The 19,532-nt window shown below is 37.2% G+C and overlaps 1 protein-coding gene across 6 annotated transcripts in view; it reads right to left on the reverse strand.

The window, feature by feature from the left end:
• BIRC6 (baculoviral IAP repeat containing 6) overlaps positions 1-19,532 on the reverse strand; it is a 225,438-nt gene that overhangs the window by 183,312 nt on the left and 22,594 nt on the right. For all 6 annotated transcript variants that reach the window (XR_006960345.1, XM_047069619.1, XM_047069617.1 and 3 more), the window contains exons 2-6: positions 14,877-15,058; positions 12,079-12,216; positions 6,197-6,390; positions 3,342-3,453; positions 2,417-2,499 (exon numbers count right to left, since the gene is read on the reverse strand). Coding sequence is in view for 5 of the 6 variants with exons in the window: in XM_047069619.1 (XP_046925575.1) it covers positions 2,417-2,499; positions 3,342-3,453; positions 6,197-6,390; positions 12,079-12,216; positions 14,877-15,058 (709 nt within the window). In the remaining variant the exon portion in view is untranslated. The remainder of the gene's footprint in view (positions 1-2,416; positions 2,500-3,341; positions 3,454-6,196; positions 6,391-12,078; positions 12,217-14,876; positions 15,059-19,532) is intronic.

Consider the following 19,532-nt stretch of genomic DNA (forward strand, 5'->3'; position numbering starts at 1 on the left):
AAAATATTTTTGAATAAACTTATATTCTATAAAATCATGACATAATTTTTCAGGTGGGTTAAATAACTGAGGATCAGCCTGAGAAACTAAAAGGACACATTAAAATGGTTTCTAGGGGTGCGTGGGTGGCTCAGTTAAGCATCCGACTCTTGATTTCAACTCAGGTCATGATCTCACAGTTCTTGTGTTCAAGCCCCACGTCAGGTTTTGTGCTAACAGTATGAAACCTGCTTGGGATTCTCTCTCTGTCTCTGTCTCTCTCGGTCTCTCTCCACCCCTCTCCCACTCTTGCAACAAATTAACTAACTAAACAAATAAATAAAATGTTTCTAAGGGTGACTAGGTGGCTCAGTCGGTTAAGCATCCAACTCTAGATTTTGGTTCAGGTCATGATCTCATGGTTTGTGTGCGCCAGCCCCACCTTGGGTTCTGTCCTAAGAGTGTGGCCCTGCTTCAGGTTCCCTCTCCCTCTCTCTCTGCCCCTCCCTCGTTCTTGCTCTTGCTCTCAAAATAAATAAATAAACTTTAAAACAAACAAATAAATAAATAAAATGGTTTTTAGGGGCACCTTGGTGGCTAAGTCAGTTAAGTGTCTGATTCCTGATTTTGGCTCAGGTCTTGATCTCATGGTTAATGGGTTCAAGCCCTGCATCAGGCTCTGCGCTGATTGTGCAAAGCCTGCTTGGGATTCTTTCTCTCCCCCACCCCCTCAAAAATGAACATTTTAAAAAATAATAAAATAAAATTGTTTCTATATCTTGGGGTGCCCAGGTGGCTCAGTTAAGCGTCTGACTCTTGATTTTAACTCAGATCATGTCATGAGATCGAGCCCTGTGTTTAGTGCAATCTGCTTAAGATTCTCTCTCCCCTGCCCTCTCTGCCCCTGACCCACTCACATTCTCTCTCTCTCAAATTTAAAAAAAAAAAAAAAAAATTGTTTCTATACATATATAAATGGTTTCTAGGGGAAAAGACTGAGTTCCAAATAGAACTTTAACCTAAACTGGAAACTGCATGTGTTTGACTCGCAGTCCACAGATGTTTCATGCAGTATACCCCACTGCAAGCTGGAATCCATGCACACATTCCAATAGACTTTAGCTAGTTCACCCCATTCACATCAGCTGATTAACATTCAGAAACCTCAAACTAATTTTACTACAAAAGAAATGATGTATCTTAAAACCAAATCAAATCTTGGCTCCGTCACTTATTAGCCATATCCCCTTTGACAAATTTTATTTTCTGTATTTACATTGGGATAATTCCTATCTCACTGAGTGACTATAAGGATTAAGTTGGGACTATTCTGCATTTTCTCCTATAAAATGACGATAATAATATCTACTTCATAGGGCTAATGTGAGAATTAAACAAGTTAAAAATATATAAAGTGCATAGGATGGTATGTGGTAAGTGGCATTATATAAATACTTGTTATTATAATTACTATTTCTATTAATAGGACCTCAGTTATTCATAAAAATCAGGTTTTGATACATGCTCTCTAATGTTTAACCAAGTTCTTCCCTTATTCTTTTTTAAATTTATGTATTTATTTTGAGAGAGACAGTGTGAGCAGGGGAGGGGCAGAGAGAGTTCCAAGCAGGCTCCACACTGTCAGGGCAAAGACCGTGGCAGAACTCAAACCCACAAACTGTGAGATCATGACCTGAGCCAAAACTAAGAGTCGGGTGTTTCACCAACTGAGCCACCCAGGTGCCCCAAATACTTAACCAAGTACTAAAGTTTCATCCACTAGAATTCAAATTACCACAGACTCCCCAAAATTACTTCAAAGTTAAAAACGTAAACCGTAGGGTGCCTGGGTGGCTCAGTCAGTTAAAGCGTCCGACTTTGCTCAGGTCATGATCTCATGGTTGGTGAGCCTGAGCCCCACATCAGGCTCTCTGCTGTCAGAATAGGGCCCACTTCAAATCCTCTGTCCCCCTCTCTCTCTGGCCCTTCCCCACTCAAGCTCGCTCTCTCTCTCTCTCTCTCTCTCTCTCTCTCAAAAATAAATAAACATTAAAAAAAAAAAAACTTTAAAAAAATGTAAATCATAAGGCCATCCTCTATGGATTCCCTACTGATAGGCTGCCCTCAACAGACCAAGATTAAACTGCTGACGTTTATCATGCTGTATCAACTTACTCTGTCAAAGCCTTCTGGTTTCAGAGCCTAATTCTATTCCTTTGGCACTTCTCCCATGTAGATTTTAGGAAGTCAAAGACCTTAGCTACTATATGCCAACCGATGTGACAGAGCATAACACTCTCATTCTCTTAGGACTAAGGCAAAAATACAGATGGCAAAAAGGCAAAAATATTACTGTATCTAGACGAAATAAGGAAAGTTTAAAAGCCTACTTATAGGACTAACTTAGCCTATCACATCCAGAAAAATCAAAACTCACCAAGGTTCATCAGTAGGTTCCCAACAAACGAGACACACGCTACAAGTAAAACACATGGCTCTATCATCTCCAGATGAGGCAGGCTGCAAGTTTATAAAGAAGACAAAAAGCTTAATATTAAATAACCTTTTAATAAAAACACTTCTTAAAAAGTTCATAATTTTAGGTAAAATACCATACTGAGGAAAAGACAACCTATACACTGGTCCCAGAAAGACAGTGAGTGCCCTAATGCTTAAACATTCGCTTTATTTGAAAAATCGTGTTTCATCAAAAAATGAGCACTAAATCAAACATGGAGGCACACACATACTCAATCTCTGATCTAGCATCTTCTAATTGTATTATTAAAGTATTTGAAATACAGCTAAATATATAAGGAAACAGACTGTAATGGATTTTATTGTTAAAAACTGAATATCATACAACACAAGAAAGCCAAGTAAAAAAGGAAAGCTAACTAGTGAACCTAATTTGTGTCATATTCTTCAAGACACATGAGACAAAATGCCATATATATAAAATGTATCAAAATCTGAACATATACGTCTGAAAACAAACGTTAATATTTTTGAGCACTTACTCTACTTAGCACCTACTATGACTACAGATTTGGTAAATTTACTATATAGTTAAAATATATATTATCTGGTTTCTGAAAGAAAATAGTTATGAAGCATTAACTCAGCTGTTAGTTACTTGTAACAAATATTTTTTCCTTTTTGTACACAATTCAGGATATAGGAGATAGCCAGTCAGTATTATGATCAAATGTCCAAGAATGAAACAACTCACACAAATGCAAAAACAAAAGCACACAGCAAGGTTGCATAAAGTAAGTTTTTGAAAGAGTATTAAAATGTTGATGATTTTACTGAAGACTACAAAAGCATACTGAAAAACATGTTTTCTGAGTCTTTTTCACCTGATGATAAAATCCAGCTTGAGCCATGGGATCTGGTTGTGCCCATCTATAGCCTACATGAGGCCATGAGGTAAATGTCTCCCGTCTGTTAGCTTCACTATACATCAATGATCTAAAAGTAAACATACTTTATGTAATCGAAGGTAGGCATCAAATTATAGTGACACTCCTATTTAACAATGAAGAAAAATTTTACTAAATTATCAACAAAAACTGGGAATGGACTAATGACGAAGTTCCAATATGTATTTTAAACTAAAAATGATTACTTTTAGCAATTTCCCTTAAACAGTGTAGGCAAAAAGAAAAGATTGATGGCTACAACTGATAATTCCAGAGATAGATTAAATTAACGAATGTTGCAGAATTACCAAGCAGAGAACAGAAAATCTAGAAACGTAAAGATAGAGAACCATATGCTTTCATCATGTGCCAAGTTTTACATAAATGGATAAAACCACAACCAAAGGAACAGTGGTTTTATCTCAACCTTGTTGAAAAAGTATTTTCTGGTTTAAAAAAAATTTAAGTAGAAAGCAGTTTTCCTTCTGTTCTTTCTCCAGAGAATTCCTTTTCCAGGAAAGCTATACCCTTCAGGGAATCATCAAAAAAGGAAATCTTCATATATGTTTTCATATTAAAATATATAGCTTGCTGTGACTAAACCTATAACCTAGGCTATGTTTTTAAGTGAGTTTTTTTTAATTTACTTTTTAAATTAAGCTCTACGCCCAACAGGGGGCTCAAACTCACAACCTCAAAATCAAGAGTCACATGATCTACCAACCAAGCCAGCCAGGCACCCCAACCTAGACTATTTTTTTAAAGAATGATACCCAATTTAGAAAAAGTCTAAATGGCTTCAAGAAAGAAAGAACTGGTAAGCAAAGGTTATTCCTCCAAATACAAAAGTCCAGATGATAAGAGGAAGGGGGAAAAAGAGAGAAAGTGGTATAAAGGTCATCACAGTGAGACCAGAAAAATACTTTTCTCTAAATTCTTCCCTAAATTAGCACATAATTTCTTACAATATTGCCAGGGAATTTAGGTTTAACTCATAGTTGTGTTCTGGTTTAAAAGAAAAACAAAACAAAAAACAGGGGTGCCTGGGTGCCTCAGCTGGTTAAACATTTGGCTCTTGAATTCAGCTCAGGTCATGATCCCAGATGGGATTGAGCCCCACATTGTGTGGAACCTGATTAAGGTTCTCTCTCCCTCTCTCTCTCTCCTCCTCTACCCCTCTTCACTGCTCGCTGGCTCTCACTCACTTTAAATTAGAAAAGAAAAGGGAAAAAACCAAAGTTGTTGGGTTAGAAAAGCCTTATCATTCACAGGCTGTAAATGTCTTCAGGATTTGTGTCAGACAGAAAACTGTCCACTTACTTATATTACCAAACAAAAGAACAATAGCATCTAACAGACCCTGACTCAAACCTCCAACAGACCTAAGTTCATGAATGTCCTTATGAGGTTCCTAGATGCATTTTTACTGAAAAAAACAGCACAGACTACATCAAAATTAGTATTTTGAGACATTTAAACACCTCCAGAAACACTGAATATCCTATCCACTGAACGCATTTCCTAAAATAAGACATTTACCACAGCTTGCATGGATTTCTTTAGAAACCTAGCTACTGTTTGCAAAGAAAATAGCTCTGAAGGGCTGTTTTATAATCTCAAGATAGGCACAGCTCTAGGAAAAGAAATACTTACTCCAGGTACATATTTCCACCCCCCTCTCCAGACATAGTCTAAGGAATATTTTAATGACAGCCATACTACCTATTACCTAAAAGCTATTCAGATTATAAATGATAGTTTCTACATTTTACCCAAAAGACACAGATTGCAATACTGCTACAGAATATAAAAATCTTTCCCAAATGTTAACCAAAAGAAGTTATTTATATAATAGAATCACTCAACAAAAAAACAGGCAACTGATTAAGCAAAAGTCTCAAGATTACCAAGACATAAGCTAATAAATATTGCAAACTAATGTAAGAGCCACACTTAATAGAAGTTAAAGCTAATTTATTTGGTAGTGCCTTTGTTAACATCAGCATGTACTATTTATAAATGTACTTCAGAAAAAAAGCATAGGAAGTTATAATTCACATCCAGTGAAAATGTGAAAATGTAAAATCTTCCCCATACATGGGAAGGCAAAGGTGAACTCATCAAAATTGCTAGATTTAATATTTCCTTATAGCATTTCTAAACTTCAGTACTTTTAGTAAGAACCTGATATATGTTATTTCAAATTTAACATTTAAATGAACATATTACTGACTTTTTAATTAGTATTACACAGAGTAGGAACTCAATGAATCTCTACTGAAGAAAATACTGGCCAAACCAAGATTTTTGTGAACTGCTTAAATCCAGGGGAGGAGGCACAGAAACTGTAATTCAATATCACCCTGATTTTTCAACTCTTCTCATTTTCTAAGTAGGAAATAATATATAGCTCTTCTACATGGATTCTGGCATGGCTTTTCAACTTATGAAAATTTATCTCAAAGGTCACAAAATTTCAACCAGGCAAAATTCTTCTTCTCTACTGAATAATTATATTTTTAAGTGGACTCAAATATTTACTATGTACAGAGCTGGAATTTTCAAAGTACAGTTTTATGGCCTCTTTAAATACCTCCCAGGCACCAAAAGAAATTACTTAATCGCAATTCAAATACTAATTCACTTCAGTATTTTGATATAAGAATCTGAATGGTTTTCAAAATTATTTTGAAATACATTTTCAATCATAATTAAATTTTTGTTATTCTTGGTTAATCAAAACCTAATCGGTTCAATTTCACTGTCACATCTCTTCATAAGCAAGGTTATACCTGTCCACAGAACGGCCTGGCCCCACTCCAAGTTCTGGACGAGCACTAGGTAAGAGGTAAGACAATCTGTCCATCACTGAGGACGCCACAGGTAAGGCAGCAACATTTTGATTTATTTTCTTGAGTTCATTCACAATGGCACTGGCAATGGACTTCAACACATGATGAGGAAGATGAAATGTAACTGTGGCCCACTGAAATAAATTGGGAATGAAAGCAAAGAAAAATGTATTCAACAATTTAAACCAAAACTATAACTTATACATTACAAAATAAAGAACTATTTATCAGTTTCAGGTCAGTTTACTCTATTAACTCAACATTTAAAGCAGAAACTTGCAATTATAGAAAAAAATGAAACCTCAATTAGAAAAAGTTTAGAACCTGATGGTAGCACATCTTCTTACGTATGCATCAACAATTGAGGATAACGAAAATCATCTGTTGTTTTTCATATTCCTCCAGCACATTTACAATGTTAAGCACAAACTAGGCACTCAAACATCTCCACTCATAAGAACATACTTGTGTATATACTTGTGAACATACTTGTATATATAATACTTGTGTGTATGTATATGTATGTGTGTGTGTGTCTGTGTGTGTGTATATATATATATATATATATATATATATATTTATATACTCGTACAGTGTATCACTACTTGGCATATGAGGATTTACTTCAGTTTAGCAGACTCTTATGTATTTGTTGTCAGTTAATTCAGCGAAGCAACTAAAAGCACAGATGTTATAGTTACACAGACTTGGATTCCAAGACCATCTTCATCATCAACTATGTGACCCTGATCAAATTAACTTCATTCTCCTGCTTCTGTGATATGGGGAAAAACAAATACCTACTCACATAATGTTCTTAAGAAAATTCAAGTGAGAACTGGTACAATCTTTAATACAGTAAGCATTCAACAAATATTAACTATAATTATTTAACATAAAAATTATTTTAAAAGTTAGAAAGCGAAGATGCTCAGTATTATCCTTCCAGAGAAATAAGTCTATAAAACCATTTCATTTTTATATCCTATCCTTGCTCACCTATGGTTTCCACTGCATCTAGTACATTCTAGGCAGCCTACTAAATTATTACTTATCTAACTAGAAAAACTTGTGGACACAGACACGACTTAAATTGCTAAAAAGAGAGACAGAAAGAAATTGAAAGCCTCTTACTTTGTTTCTAGAACTAACCCATTCATAGGTCCAGAGCCTCTTGCTTGAATCCCCTTGAGAAAGGATACTACAATATTGTCCCACTTCACTGTAAATCATACTTCAAGCCTTCCCCAAAAGCACCTGTAGACGACATTCACTACAGTCACTGTCCATGAGGAAATAGAAAATATGATGATCTTTCAGGCACTACAAAGCAGTGGCACTGAACTAATTTAAAACATCACTGTGGTCCACTAGTGAAAGTGGGGATTTGTGGTGGTCAAGTGATTAATGGAGTTTTTTCCCAAAGTTGTCTCAGTGAGCTCTGTGGATCCCCGTACCTGTGTTGTAGTTATTTGTCCCATTACCAAATGCAATAGGAAGAGATATAAAACAGACAACTAGAAAAACTTCCACATTGTTTCTCTGGTCCTCTCTAAAAAGTAGTAAAGGAACAAAGGCCAAGCGGAAGCACCTAGAACTTCCATTCTCTAGAAAGCTACTAAACCAGAACAATACCACATTCTTGAGGAAATCTCTGAGATTAATGCCACTATAAGAGACCTGATAGATACAGGGGAAGTCAAACTATCTCACCTTCATTTAACTTCATTTTCATTTATCTCACCTTCATTAATTGGCCTGTTTGGCCAATGCAAAATGTAAACGGATATGAAAGAAAAACTGTGGATTATAAACTATCAGGTGACTTCAACTGCAGCTGCTGTTCCAGATGACGTTTCTTTACTGCAGAAGTCAACAAATCCCTTGGTATCTGGTAGGCAGTTACAGTTTTGTGAAATACTCTTTCTTTATACCAATTTTTAAGGACCATCCAAAAGTAAACTGCTTTTATATGGCAGTAACACCCAAGCTTCAGTCTTACCCTGGGACTGTATCTCATGCTCTTTAGCGTATCTAATCTGCAGAAATCTTGATGAACTTAACATCCTGCAGACCACCACACTGGTCTACTACATCATGCTGTAACACACTATAGCATGACGGTGATTGGTCTGCATGAGGAGAAAGTAGCAAGGAACTTACATGCCTTAGTAAGACACACGCAAGCCAGAGAGGATCAATAATATCCAGAAAAACTCAGAGTCCTACAGCTTCTGTGAAGTTTCTGGAGGTACAGTGGACTGAGCATGTCAGGATAGTCCTTCCAAGGTGAAAGACAAGTTGCTTCAACTGACAGAAGCAAATACTGAAAAAGAGGCACAATGCTTGGGAGGCCTAACTGGATTCTGGACCCAATATTCAGTATATGTGAGTGTGCAACTCTATCAATTTTCAAAGAATTCATGAGACACAGAACAAGAAGCTCTGTAGCAGGTCCTGGCTGAATCACGAGATATTCTGCCATCTGTACCAGTGAGCATATTCAATGACATGAGAAGTGTGTGTGGCAAGTGAAGATCCTGAAAGGCCTATCTGACAAGCTACACTGGAACAACTACCAGCACAAACGTTAGGGTAAAGCCATGCCCTCTTCTCTAAATAACTGTTCTTTTGAGAACAGTTTCTGGCTTCCCAGTCCTGACAGAAATTAATACCAATCCATGAAATATGTGTCTGTGCAATCAGAGCTGCCCAACACAAACTAGATGTTATATGTTATATAGATGTTATACACCAAACCATAATACTGGGCACAAAATACAAGTTTCCTTCATTAGGTGATTTATAAATCAGTCTTGAGAAAGTCCAAAAGGCCAGTTTTGGACAAGGTGAATAAAGCAAGTAACTCAGACTTCTTCAATACCTACTCTTGTTATAATCCCGCCTTCTCATTCAGCATTGATGGCTTCACAGAGAACTACATAGAAGGTAAATGTGGAAGAAAAACTTTGGCTCTGATTTACAGATGGTTCTGCACATCTGTACCACCCTAAAGTGATGGCTACAACATCACAACCTCAATCAGGATAGTAGTGAAGGTAAATCTTCTCAGTGGGCAGGACTTCAACCAGTATATTGGCTGTTCTCTTTGTCTGGATTGAATACTGCCCATAAGTAAAGATCCTCACTGATTAATGGACAGTAGCTAATGTTTTGGCTGGATGGTCAGGCATTTGGAAACATCAGGATGGTAGCCAAGGGTAAAGGTCTATGTACAGACCTCTCATAAACACAGAATGTGAAAATATTTATCAAATACACAAATGCTCATCAAAAAACATCTACTCCTGAGGAAACCGACAAATTATACACATTGTATTAGTGTCACTATACGGTTGAGACCTAAACATAACTAAATTTTAGTAGTTACTATCACCTAGGGATACATAAAATATTTTTGGAACTTTGTGTCTCTCATTTCTGGGGACAGGGAGAGGGAATCTTCATTTATAAAAAGTAAAAGCATCGTATTCTTGTTGTATCAGTATTAAAGGTTCAGGTATGTACACAAAGTGTGTATGGAGATGGTGAACAGTCAAAGGGTACACTGTGCCAATTATCAAACTACAATCTCTCAGCTCCAAATGGACCCTTTATTTCTCTTCCCTATCATGCTAGGGCTAGGACTCTGCAAACTGCATTTCTTCTTTGCCAGCCAGTTTCCTGTCTGTCAGGTTCTGACACAAGGAACACAGGATGGAAACTGGAAAGCACGATGGGGGGGGGGGGGCGGGGGGGCGGACGACTTCCCCTTGCTATTCCTTGTCACTACTGTCAACGCTGTTTCAGCACAGGACCTGGTGGCAGCAGTTGATTCTTACAGTCTTCAGCATTTTGTTTTGTTTATTCAGCATTCCCAGAACCAGTCTCACAGAGCTCCTCAGAAGCAGTAACACCAGCCAAGCTGTACCTCTCTTCAGAGATCTGTGTCTCAGCTCCACAAGCTCCAATCCCCAAACTCCTGAGGTACCAGCTGGGCAGCAGCTCCTCCTGAGAAGTCTGAGTCCCAGACCCATAGGGCCTACTCTCTAAGCCTGTATGTGCTGACAGCCCTCATTTCTTGTTCCTCCAGACCAAGGTGAGAGCTGCTTCCTGTAGTTACTATCTGTGTGTTTACTCACGGTTTCCATTTCACTTTTTCAATTCCCAAACAAGGTTAAAATCAATTCTTTATGATAAATTCTCTCTGTTGAAATGCATAGTATGGTTTGTATTTTACTAAATGTCTCATCAATGGAATAAAAGTTAATGTATCATTGTAAATCTATATTAAAAACTCAGTATCAGGAAGGATACAGCTGATTTGACGATTAATAGCAAAGATACTCAAGATACATTCTTAAATTTAAAAAGCAAGATACAGGGGCGCCTGGGTGGCGCAGTCGGTTAAGCGTCCGACTTCAGCCAGGTCACGATCTCGCGGTCCGTGAGTTCGAGCCCCGCGTCGGGCTCTGGGGTGATGGCTCAGAGCCTGGAGCCTGTTTCCGATTCTGTGTCTCCCTCTCTCTGTCCCTCCCCCGTTCATGCTCTATCTCTCTCTGTCCCAAAAATAAATAAACGTTGAAAAAAAAATTAAAAAAAAAAAAAAAAAAAAAAGCAAGATACAGGGGCGCCTGGGTGGCTCAGTCGGTTAAGCGTCCGACTTCAACTCAGGTCACAATCTCGCAGTCAGTGAGTTTGAGCCCTGCGTCGGGCTCTGGGCTGATGGCTCAGAGCCTGGAGCCTGCTTCAGATTCTGTGTCTCCCTCTCTCTCTGCCCCTCCCCCGTTCATGCTCTGCCTCTCTCTGTCTCAAAAATAAATAAATGTTAAAAAAAAATAAATAAAAAAAAAGCAAGATACATGCTACAGTCTGAAAGTGTGTTTCCCTCAGCAAAATTCATCTGTTGAAATCCTAACCCCCCAAAGGTGGTGGATGGTATCAGTACTGGTAAGGCCTTTGGGAGGTACTTAAGTCATGAGACTAGAGCCCTCATGAATGGGATTAATGCCTTTATAAAAGAGGCTCCAGAAGGATCCCCTGATCTTTCCAGCATGTCAGGACACAGTGAGAAGGAGCCAAGTATGAACCAAGAAGAACTTCATCAGAAGGCAACCATGCTGCCACCTTGATCTTGCACTTCCCTGCCTTCAGAACTGTGGGCAATAAATTTGTTGTATATATGCTACCCAGCTAGTGGTATTGTTACGCAGCCCCAACAGATGACAGTACATCACGACATTTTTGTACAGTTACAACTGTACTTGAGAAAAAAGGTATTTATAAGCACAAAAATTATTTTTAGGAAAACGGTTTTTACTTTCTACCTTACATCCTTTGGTACAGAAATTTTATATGTATCGCATTTATAACTTAGACAAAAAAGAAAAATCAGTAAAATATACCCAAGGATTTAATTCAATGCATCATCTGGCACAGACATACTAGTCACATCACCCCAAGATTATTTCAACAAAAACCCAAATGGCCCCCATTTTCAAATACATATTCCATTTCTCACTGAAGCTCATCACCTGACAAGTAGCTCTCTTTAAGCCTCTCAACCAACATAGAGCCACCAAGCACAGAAGCTTTAGGAACAAAGTTAAGCAAAACAGTTCCCATAACCTGAAGTTAAACCTCAGTAAAAACAGTTTCAACTTGAGGTGACTTATAAACACATTTTTTCCCTAAAGGAGAGGAAAAATCTAGAACTGGAATAGTTTCAAGGGGAGATGGAGAGTATGGGAAAGACAGAGAAAGGCAAAAGTATGGAGGTGTGAAATAATCCCAAACAAGGTAATTTTGTTTTAACCTCTTACCTTAGCAACTTTATGGTTTGCTGCAGTCTCATGGGATGTATTTTTTAAACCATCTTTGAGCTGTGTGATGAACAAATCATAACCCTCCGTACTAGAAATATCTATCTTTTCTAAACATGCTGATAAGAGCTGCTGTGCCTAAATTAAAAAAAAAAAAAAAAAGATGAACACAGAAAATTAAACACAACAAAAAATGTTACACTCAGATCCTTATTCAAATATTTAATTTGTAATGATTCTAACAATTACCATACTGCTTTTACTTTTTTAAACAAACTTAATCATATATTGATTTGAAGGGCTGTTAAAAATTAAATGAGATAAAGCAATGTATTCAGTGTAGTATCACAGAATAAAGCTTCAATACATGGGAGCTATTATAAACCAGAGCAAGATAAAAAAAAAAAAAAACTGGACAAACTGACACCATGCTCAAAAATGAAAGGTAGGGGCGCCTGAATGAATGGTTCTGTCAGTTAAGCACCAACTTCAGCTCAGGTCATGATCTCAGTTCGTGAGTTTGAGCCCTGCAACAGGCTCTGTGCTGTTCATGCCAAGCCCACTTCGGATCTTCTGTCTCCCTCTCTCTCTGCCTGCCTCTGTCTCTCTCTCTCTCTCTCTCTCTCAAAAATAAACATTTAAAAATAAAATGAAAGATAAAAATTTAAAGAGATAAATGTAAAATCTTTCAATGAGTTTTAAATACTCAAAGTAAGCAAAACCATAAGAGGGGCATTCACTAAGTCATCAGGTAATATAAAAGAGCCCTCTGTATTGTTACCCACATATTCAAAATGAACTATCTTAACAGAAATGTGTGGTCAACATATGGAAAAGAATACATCCACACTGATCTAACCAAACCCAGGACCCCATACTTCAGTGAAGACAGTGACAAACTAATGTGGTACAGTAAAGGATGCCTGGGATGGTGGAAGGTCTACAAACAATATTATGTGAACAACACAGTTGTAATTATTTAGGTAGAGAGAAATCAGCAAGTGGATGTTAAAGGTCAACAAGGGGAAGAAGGTGGTAAAAGTCAGGTAAATACCTAACATTTCAGTCAGTAGAGAATGAAAAATACTGACGTAAGGATCTATTTCATTATAAATATTCCAATATTTTATTGTAATTCTATAGTTCTTTTTAAAACCTGAACAGTTTGATACCATCTTTCATTGTATTATATCCTTTATTAAGATATCAACCTTAAGTCATCATCTAGTATAAATTCCTCAAATTAAAATGAAAAAATGTTCAATACAACTAAAACTAATTCTCTGTCCAAAAACTGTATTTATTTATTTTTTAAGTTTGGCACAGAGAGAGAGAGAGAGAGAGAGAGAGAGACCAAGTGGGGAAGAGGCAGAGAGAGAGAGAGACAATCCCAAGCAGGCTCCACACTTTCAACGCAGAGCCCCATGTGGGACTCAAACTCACAAACGGTGAGATCATGAGCCAAGGTGAAACCAGGTTGGATGCTTATCCAACTGAGCCACAGTTGGCTTATCCAAGTGCCCCATCTGTCCAAAAATTTTAGACAAGACCCCAGATCCAGATATTCTGATGACAAAAAGAGGACTACTCTCTTTTTAGAATTCAGACTTCCAGCAACATTCTTTCAATATTAACATATAACTGATAACTGTGATATAACACTAAATATGAAATCTAAGTTGATATATATATATAGGTATCTTTTTTTAATAGCCTTCCAAAAAGAGAATAAAAACATTCATACTGCACTTTATTTTTACACACTGATACTTTTCATGTCCTAAAAATGGAAAATATGCTATTTTTATAAACTCGTTTTATCAACTAATCATATCAATCCACCAAATGCAAAACACTTCATAATTAACAAATTGGTATGAAGACAAAAATGGTACCCTACTTTATTACGGAACACAGCATTATAATCTTTTATATTCTACTTAAGATGATTTAATCCAGTAACTTTTAAAAATGTACTTTTAAATTACATGAACATCAATGCACACACAAAATTTAAATTAAGGTGGACTTACAAATTAAGTAATGAATATGTAACACTACAGAAAAATACATAGAGCTAAAATTTTAAACTGGGATTGTTAAGAGACATGATACATAGCAAAGATAACTCCTTTCTTTTATATTTTTAAAAAAATAAAGAACTACCTCTTCTTTCTCAGTCTTCTCAGCTTGATGTGACCATGTGACTAAATTCTGGCCAAGGAGATGAGCATGAAAAGGATGTATATGAGAGAGGTTATGAAAGAGATCAAGAAGGAATGAAGGAGAGAGGGAAAATGGAAGGGAAGGAGGGGAGAAAAAGTAGAAACAAAGGGAGAGAAGGAGGGAGGGGTCACATCCCTTCCCTGAGTGCTCCCCTGGCCTTTTGCCCTTCCTTTCGCTATGACTGGGAAATACTAATGAGACTGGGAACAGCTGTCTTGGACTCAGGAGATGGAAGCTAACTGTTGAGGGAAGTAAAGTTACCCCTACCCTTAGCCCTGCACTGTTACTGAAAAAAAAAAAAAAAAAAAAGTATTGCTTAAGTCACTGTATTTTGGGATCTCTATCACAATTTAACCTGTACGGTTTACACTTAAATACCACTTCAATAAATGTCAATTAATTACACAGAGGAATTAAACAAACTTGTGATCTAGAAGTCAATTCTTTATTCTATATGTACAAGAAGGGGTACATATATAATGTTGTCAAAGGACAACCTAATTCCATTTAACAAGTAACAGGTCTGAAATTATATTAAGTAGAAAAGTACACTGATACTTATTTCAACTTACCTCTGTAACAGGTAATTCAAGCTGAACCACATCATCCTGCTTTGAAACTGGAGTTTGCAGAGCAGTGTCTAACAACAAGATTCCATTAAGGTCCTTCCTACACCCTACTGCATAATCATCCACAAATATAACTTTATCCACCGCAGATATATACTGACATTTCACCTGTCCACCTGGTTTAGCTGTCAAAAAAACAAAAATTCAACACTTAGGTTTAAAGGCCAATAGTCCATTAAAAATACATGTTTAAATGGAAGCTAAATACAGTATTTAATCCTGGAATGGAAAAAGATTGCTCTAAAGGACATTATTAGAACAACTGATAAACTTGCAATATGTACTATAGCTTAGATACAAGTATCAATATGAAATTATCAGAACTTGACAACTATGGAGAATATAATTGTTCTTAGAAATAAACAGGGGCTCCTGGCTGGCTCAGTTGGAAGAGCAGGAGACTCATGATCTCAGGGTCATGAGTTCAAGCCCCACGCTGGGTACAGAGATTAATTAAGTAAATAAAACTTAAAAAAAAAAAGCAAATAAACCTAGAAATAGTAAAGGGTAAAGGGGCATGATATACACAACGTATTCTCAACAGAGCAAAAGTATGTATATATGTGCGGAAATGACAAGCAAATGTGGTGAAGTATTTAAAATTAAAATTGGTAGAACAGGGTGAAATGTACAGGGAAGTTCTTTGTACTATACTATTTCATAAAGTGTTCAGAACAAAATTTTTAAAAATTCAATATTTGTCATTTTGTGCAAAACTCAATAAGCATAAAGTCAGCATGGACAGTTTCTAGGTAATTACCACAAAAGTTTTTGAGGTCTTTTATAGATGAGATAAAATTATGGAAAACTATAACCCAGGTTAACAGAACTAGTAAAGCCTCTAGTTCAATCCTCACCGAGAAAACACCATCAACTACCATTGAAGATCAATGTTTTCTGAAGTTTCTGCTGAATCAGTATCAGAAGGGTATTTTAATGGAGAAAGTCAGTAAATAAACGAACCATAAAACTTCTCAGAATAAGTTACAGTGGAATTTCTTTTTTTTTTTTAATTTTTTTTAACTTTTTTTTATTTATTTTTGAGACAGAGAGAGACAGAGCATGAACGGGGGAGGGGCAGAGAGAGAGGGAGACACAGAATCGGAAGCAGACACCAGGCTGTGAGCCATCAGCCCAGAGCCCGACGCGGGGCTCGAACTCACGGACCGCGAGATCGTGACCTGAGCTGAAGTCGGCCGCTTAACCGACTGAGCCACCCAGGCGCCCCTAGAGTGGAATTTCAAGAAGACTTACAAAAGCCAGGACAGATGGGCATGAAGCTTTGAATATAATACTAAATAAATTTTTTTGAAGATAACATCAGTTTCTACACTTAAATTCATAGACTTATTAGATTAATATTAAGTGTTTCTGCTACAAATAGAGTTTCTGTAAAAAAGACTTTGAAGAATGATCAATTGTGAAATTTTTATTCCAACAGAAGATATTTCCCTGTGGGCAAGTAATCCTGCCAGTGTATCTCATCCTAAACTCCCACCACAACTCTACAGAACATCCCAGAAACTAGCACTGCTACTGCCTAATGATACAAAAGCAGAAAAATGGAAATAAATCAGGGTCCTAGTCCTCAATCTCCAGAACAACTATAAAGCATGTCATGATCAATGAATATTGGGTTGACATTCTTAATCCCAGATTGTTACAGCTCTTTTGGACTCTAACAGACAGCTTGGAGGTATTACAAAACTGATTAGGAACTAACTCATTACCTACATAAAACAAGACAAAAATTTCTATAGTTCAGTCTCAGAAACAGAGGTTTGAAATACATGTTAGCATACAGGATAATAATCTCTGTAATACAATAAAATAGGAATATGTACCTAGCGATTCTGGTATCTAGGTAAAATGGAAAGAAACACAAATTATAGAAACTCAGAGTAAAATTGGGTAAGAACTTGCAAAGAGCATTTCAAATCTCCAAAACTCATTAACAATAATATTTTTATAAATAAATAAATAATGTTTATTTATTTTTGAGAGAGAGAGAGAGAGTGTGTGAGCAGGGGAGATGCAGAAAGAGAGAGGGAGACACAGAATCTGAAACAGGTTCCAGGCTCTGAGCTGTCAGCACAAAGCCCGACGCAGGGCTCGAACCCACAAACCACGAGATCATGACCTGAGCCGAAGTCAATGCTTAACCAACTGAGCCACCCAGGCATCCTAACCATATTTTTTAAAACTATTCTTTTTTTTAAAGCAATTTTAGGTTTCTAGCAAAGGAAGGTACTTATATTTCCCATATGTGCCCTGCCCCCACACAGAACTATAAAATTTTGTAAAACAAACTGCAAATTCTGCTTTACTGTTTTAGAGATGTGCACTTAAGTGACAATTCATAAAAATTATAATTTTGTTAAAATTTCTCCAGAGAGGTATAAAATGTGAGTAAGACTCTATACCAGAGTTTCCAAATGGGCTTCCACACAACCCTAGAGAATACAATAGAATGTCAATGGAGATTCCTCACCAGATCTTGGCTAAAAAAAAGTCAGCACTGTTTTTTGAACTTCTTGTATTATCCAATACTAGCACTCAGTCATGCACAGTTACTAAGCAGTCTTGCTGACAATTTCTTCAGGCCAGTATAGCAGCATGGAACAGGACTATGTTCATTCAGATGAGTTCATCGCCAGTTTCTGACCTTAGCTAGGGAAAGCCATACGTAAGCAGTGAAGGCTCTACTGCACAGAGGGAAGAAAGTAGAGGGTATTATCAGCCATACTCCATTGAAGGATCTCCTAGCTTATAGACCTCATCTTAATTACATCTGTAAAGGTCCTATATCCAAATACAATCACAGTCTAAGGATTCATGTAGACATGAATTTTGAGGGAAGATTACTGAACCCACTAAAGACCCTTTCTCTCAATCTTTTACTCAACCTGAAGACTTTACTTTTGAGAGGAAGAGCTTTGTTAATGTAGTCTGACAGCATGCTCAAGATGAGATTTACTGATCTCCCCCTAGAAAAGTCTTAGATGGGGTGCACTGGTGGTCAGTCAGTAGAGCATGCAACTCTTGATCTTGGGGTTGTGAGCTCAAGTCCCACATCAAGCTGGCTGCCATCAGCATGGAGCCTGCTTCAGATCTCCTGTCCCCCTCTCTCTGCCCCTCCTTGACTTGTGTTCTCTCAAAAATAAACATTTAAAAATTTTTAAAAATAAAATCTTTTATTTACTTTTTTAAATTTCTAATGTTTATTTATTTTTGAAGGAGATAGAGAGAGCAGGGGAGGAAAGGGGCAGAGAGAGAGGGAGACACAGAATCTGAAACAGGCTCCAGGCTCTGAGCTGTCAGCACAGAGTGCGAAACGGGGCTCAAACTCACGAACGGTGAGATCATGACCTGAGCCAAAGTCGGACACTTAACCGACTGAGTCACCCAGGTGCCCCCCCAAAAATAAAATCTTTTTTTTTTTTTTTAACGTTTATTTATTTTTGGGACAGAGAGAGACAGAGCACGAACGGGGGAGGGGCAGAGAGAGAGGGAGACACAGAATCGGAAACAGGCTCCAGGCTCTGAGCCATCAGCCCAGAGCCCGACGCGGGGCTCGAACTCCCGGACCGCGAGATCGTGACCTGGCTGAAGTCGGACGCTTAACCGACTGCGCCACCCAGGCGCCCCAAAATCTTTTTTTTTTTAAAGTCCTAGATTTCTGTGAAAGAAAAATATCTTGCAATGGACAAAAGAATACTTTGTGGAACTTTTCAACTTCTTACATGTTTGAACAAGTCTTTTATTGAGCAAGCAACAAGACAAAGGACAGAAATTCTCTAGTTTCAGTTAAAAATGAAATCCATGTAAATTTAAGTCTGACCCAAAACTGAGCATTTGTACAACAACAACAAAAATGAGGACAGGTTTCACAACAAGGTAAATTCAACATTTATTTTTGGTTATAACAATTTTAAGCACAGGAAGGTCCATAAGAGACCAAGAAACCAAGAAACCTATACCTGAGCTTGACTGTGTCATTCAGTGAGAAAATATGTTTTCAAAGTCCTGTCGAGTATCATGTCTTGAGTTATACTTTTATTCATGTTGCTCCAGTTAATGATTTTACCAGCACTACTATTCAACACTCAATATATTTTAATGTTACCAATAACACTGATAAACTTACAACTATTTGTAAATTGTATCTCCCAAGACTACCTTTAAAAAAATCCCAGGGCACCTGGGTGGCTCAGTGGGTTAAGCATCTAACATCAGCTCAAGTCATGATCCCACGGTTCATGAGTTCGAGCCCCATATCGGGCTCTCTGCTGCTAAGCGCAGAACCCACTTGGGATCCTCTGTCTCTCTCTCTCTCTCTCTCTCTCTCTCAAAATAAAAAAATAAACATTAAAAAAAAAAACCTTAAATCCCATTTTGGCATAAACCATTTATTTCATTTACCCTATGAGTTTAAAATATGTGAAAATAAATTACTCAAATAAATTACTCAAATTGCTTAACTAATGGTTGTTATGTTTTCAAAAAAACTGGCTAGAAAGTCATTGTTGGTTTTTATTTATTTTTTATTTGAGAGAGAAACAGCAGGGAAGAGGGGCAGAGGGAGAGAGAGAGAATCTT

Source organism: Lynx rufus, unplaced genomic scaffold (genome assembly GCF_022079265.1).
Source record: "Lynx rufus isolate CCGP_SWC_20201006 ecotype Redwood Valley unplaced genomic scaffold, mLynRuf1.p SCAF_8, whole genome shotgun sequence".
NCBI lineage: Eukaryota > Metazoa > Chordata > Mammalia > Carnivora > Felidae > Lynx > Lynx rufus.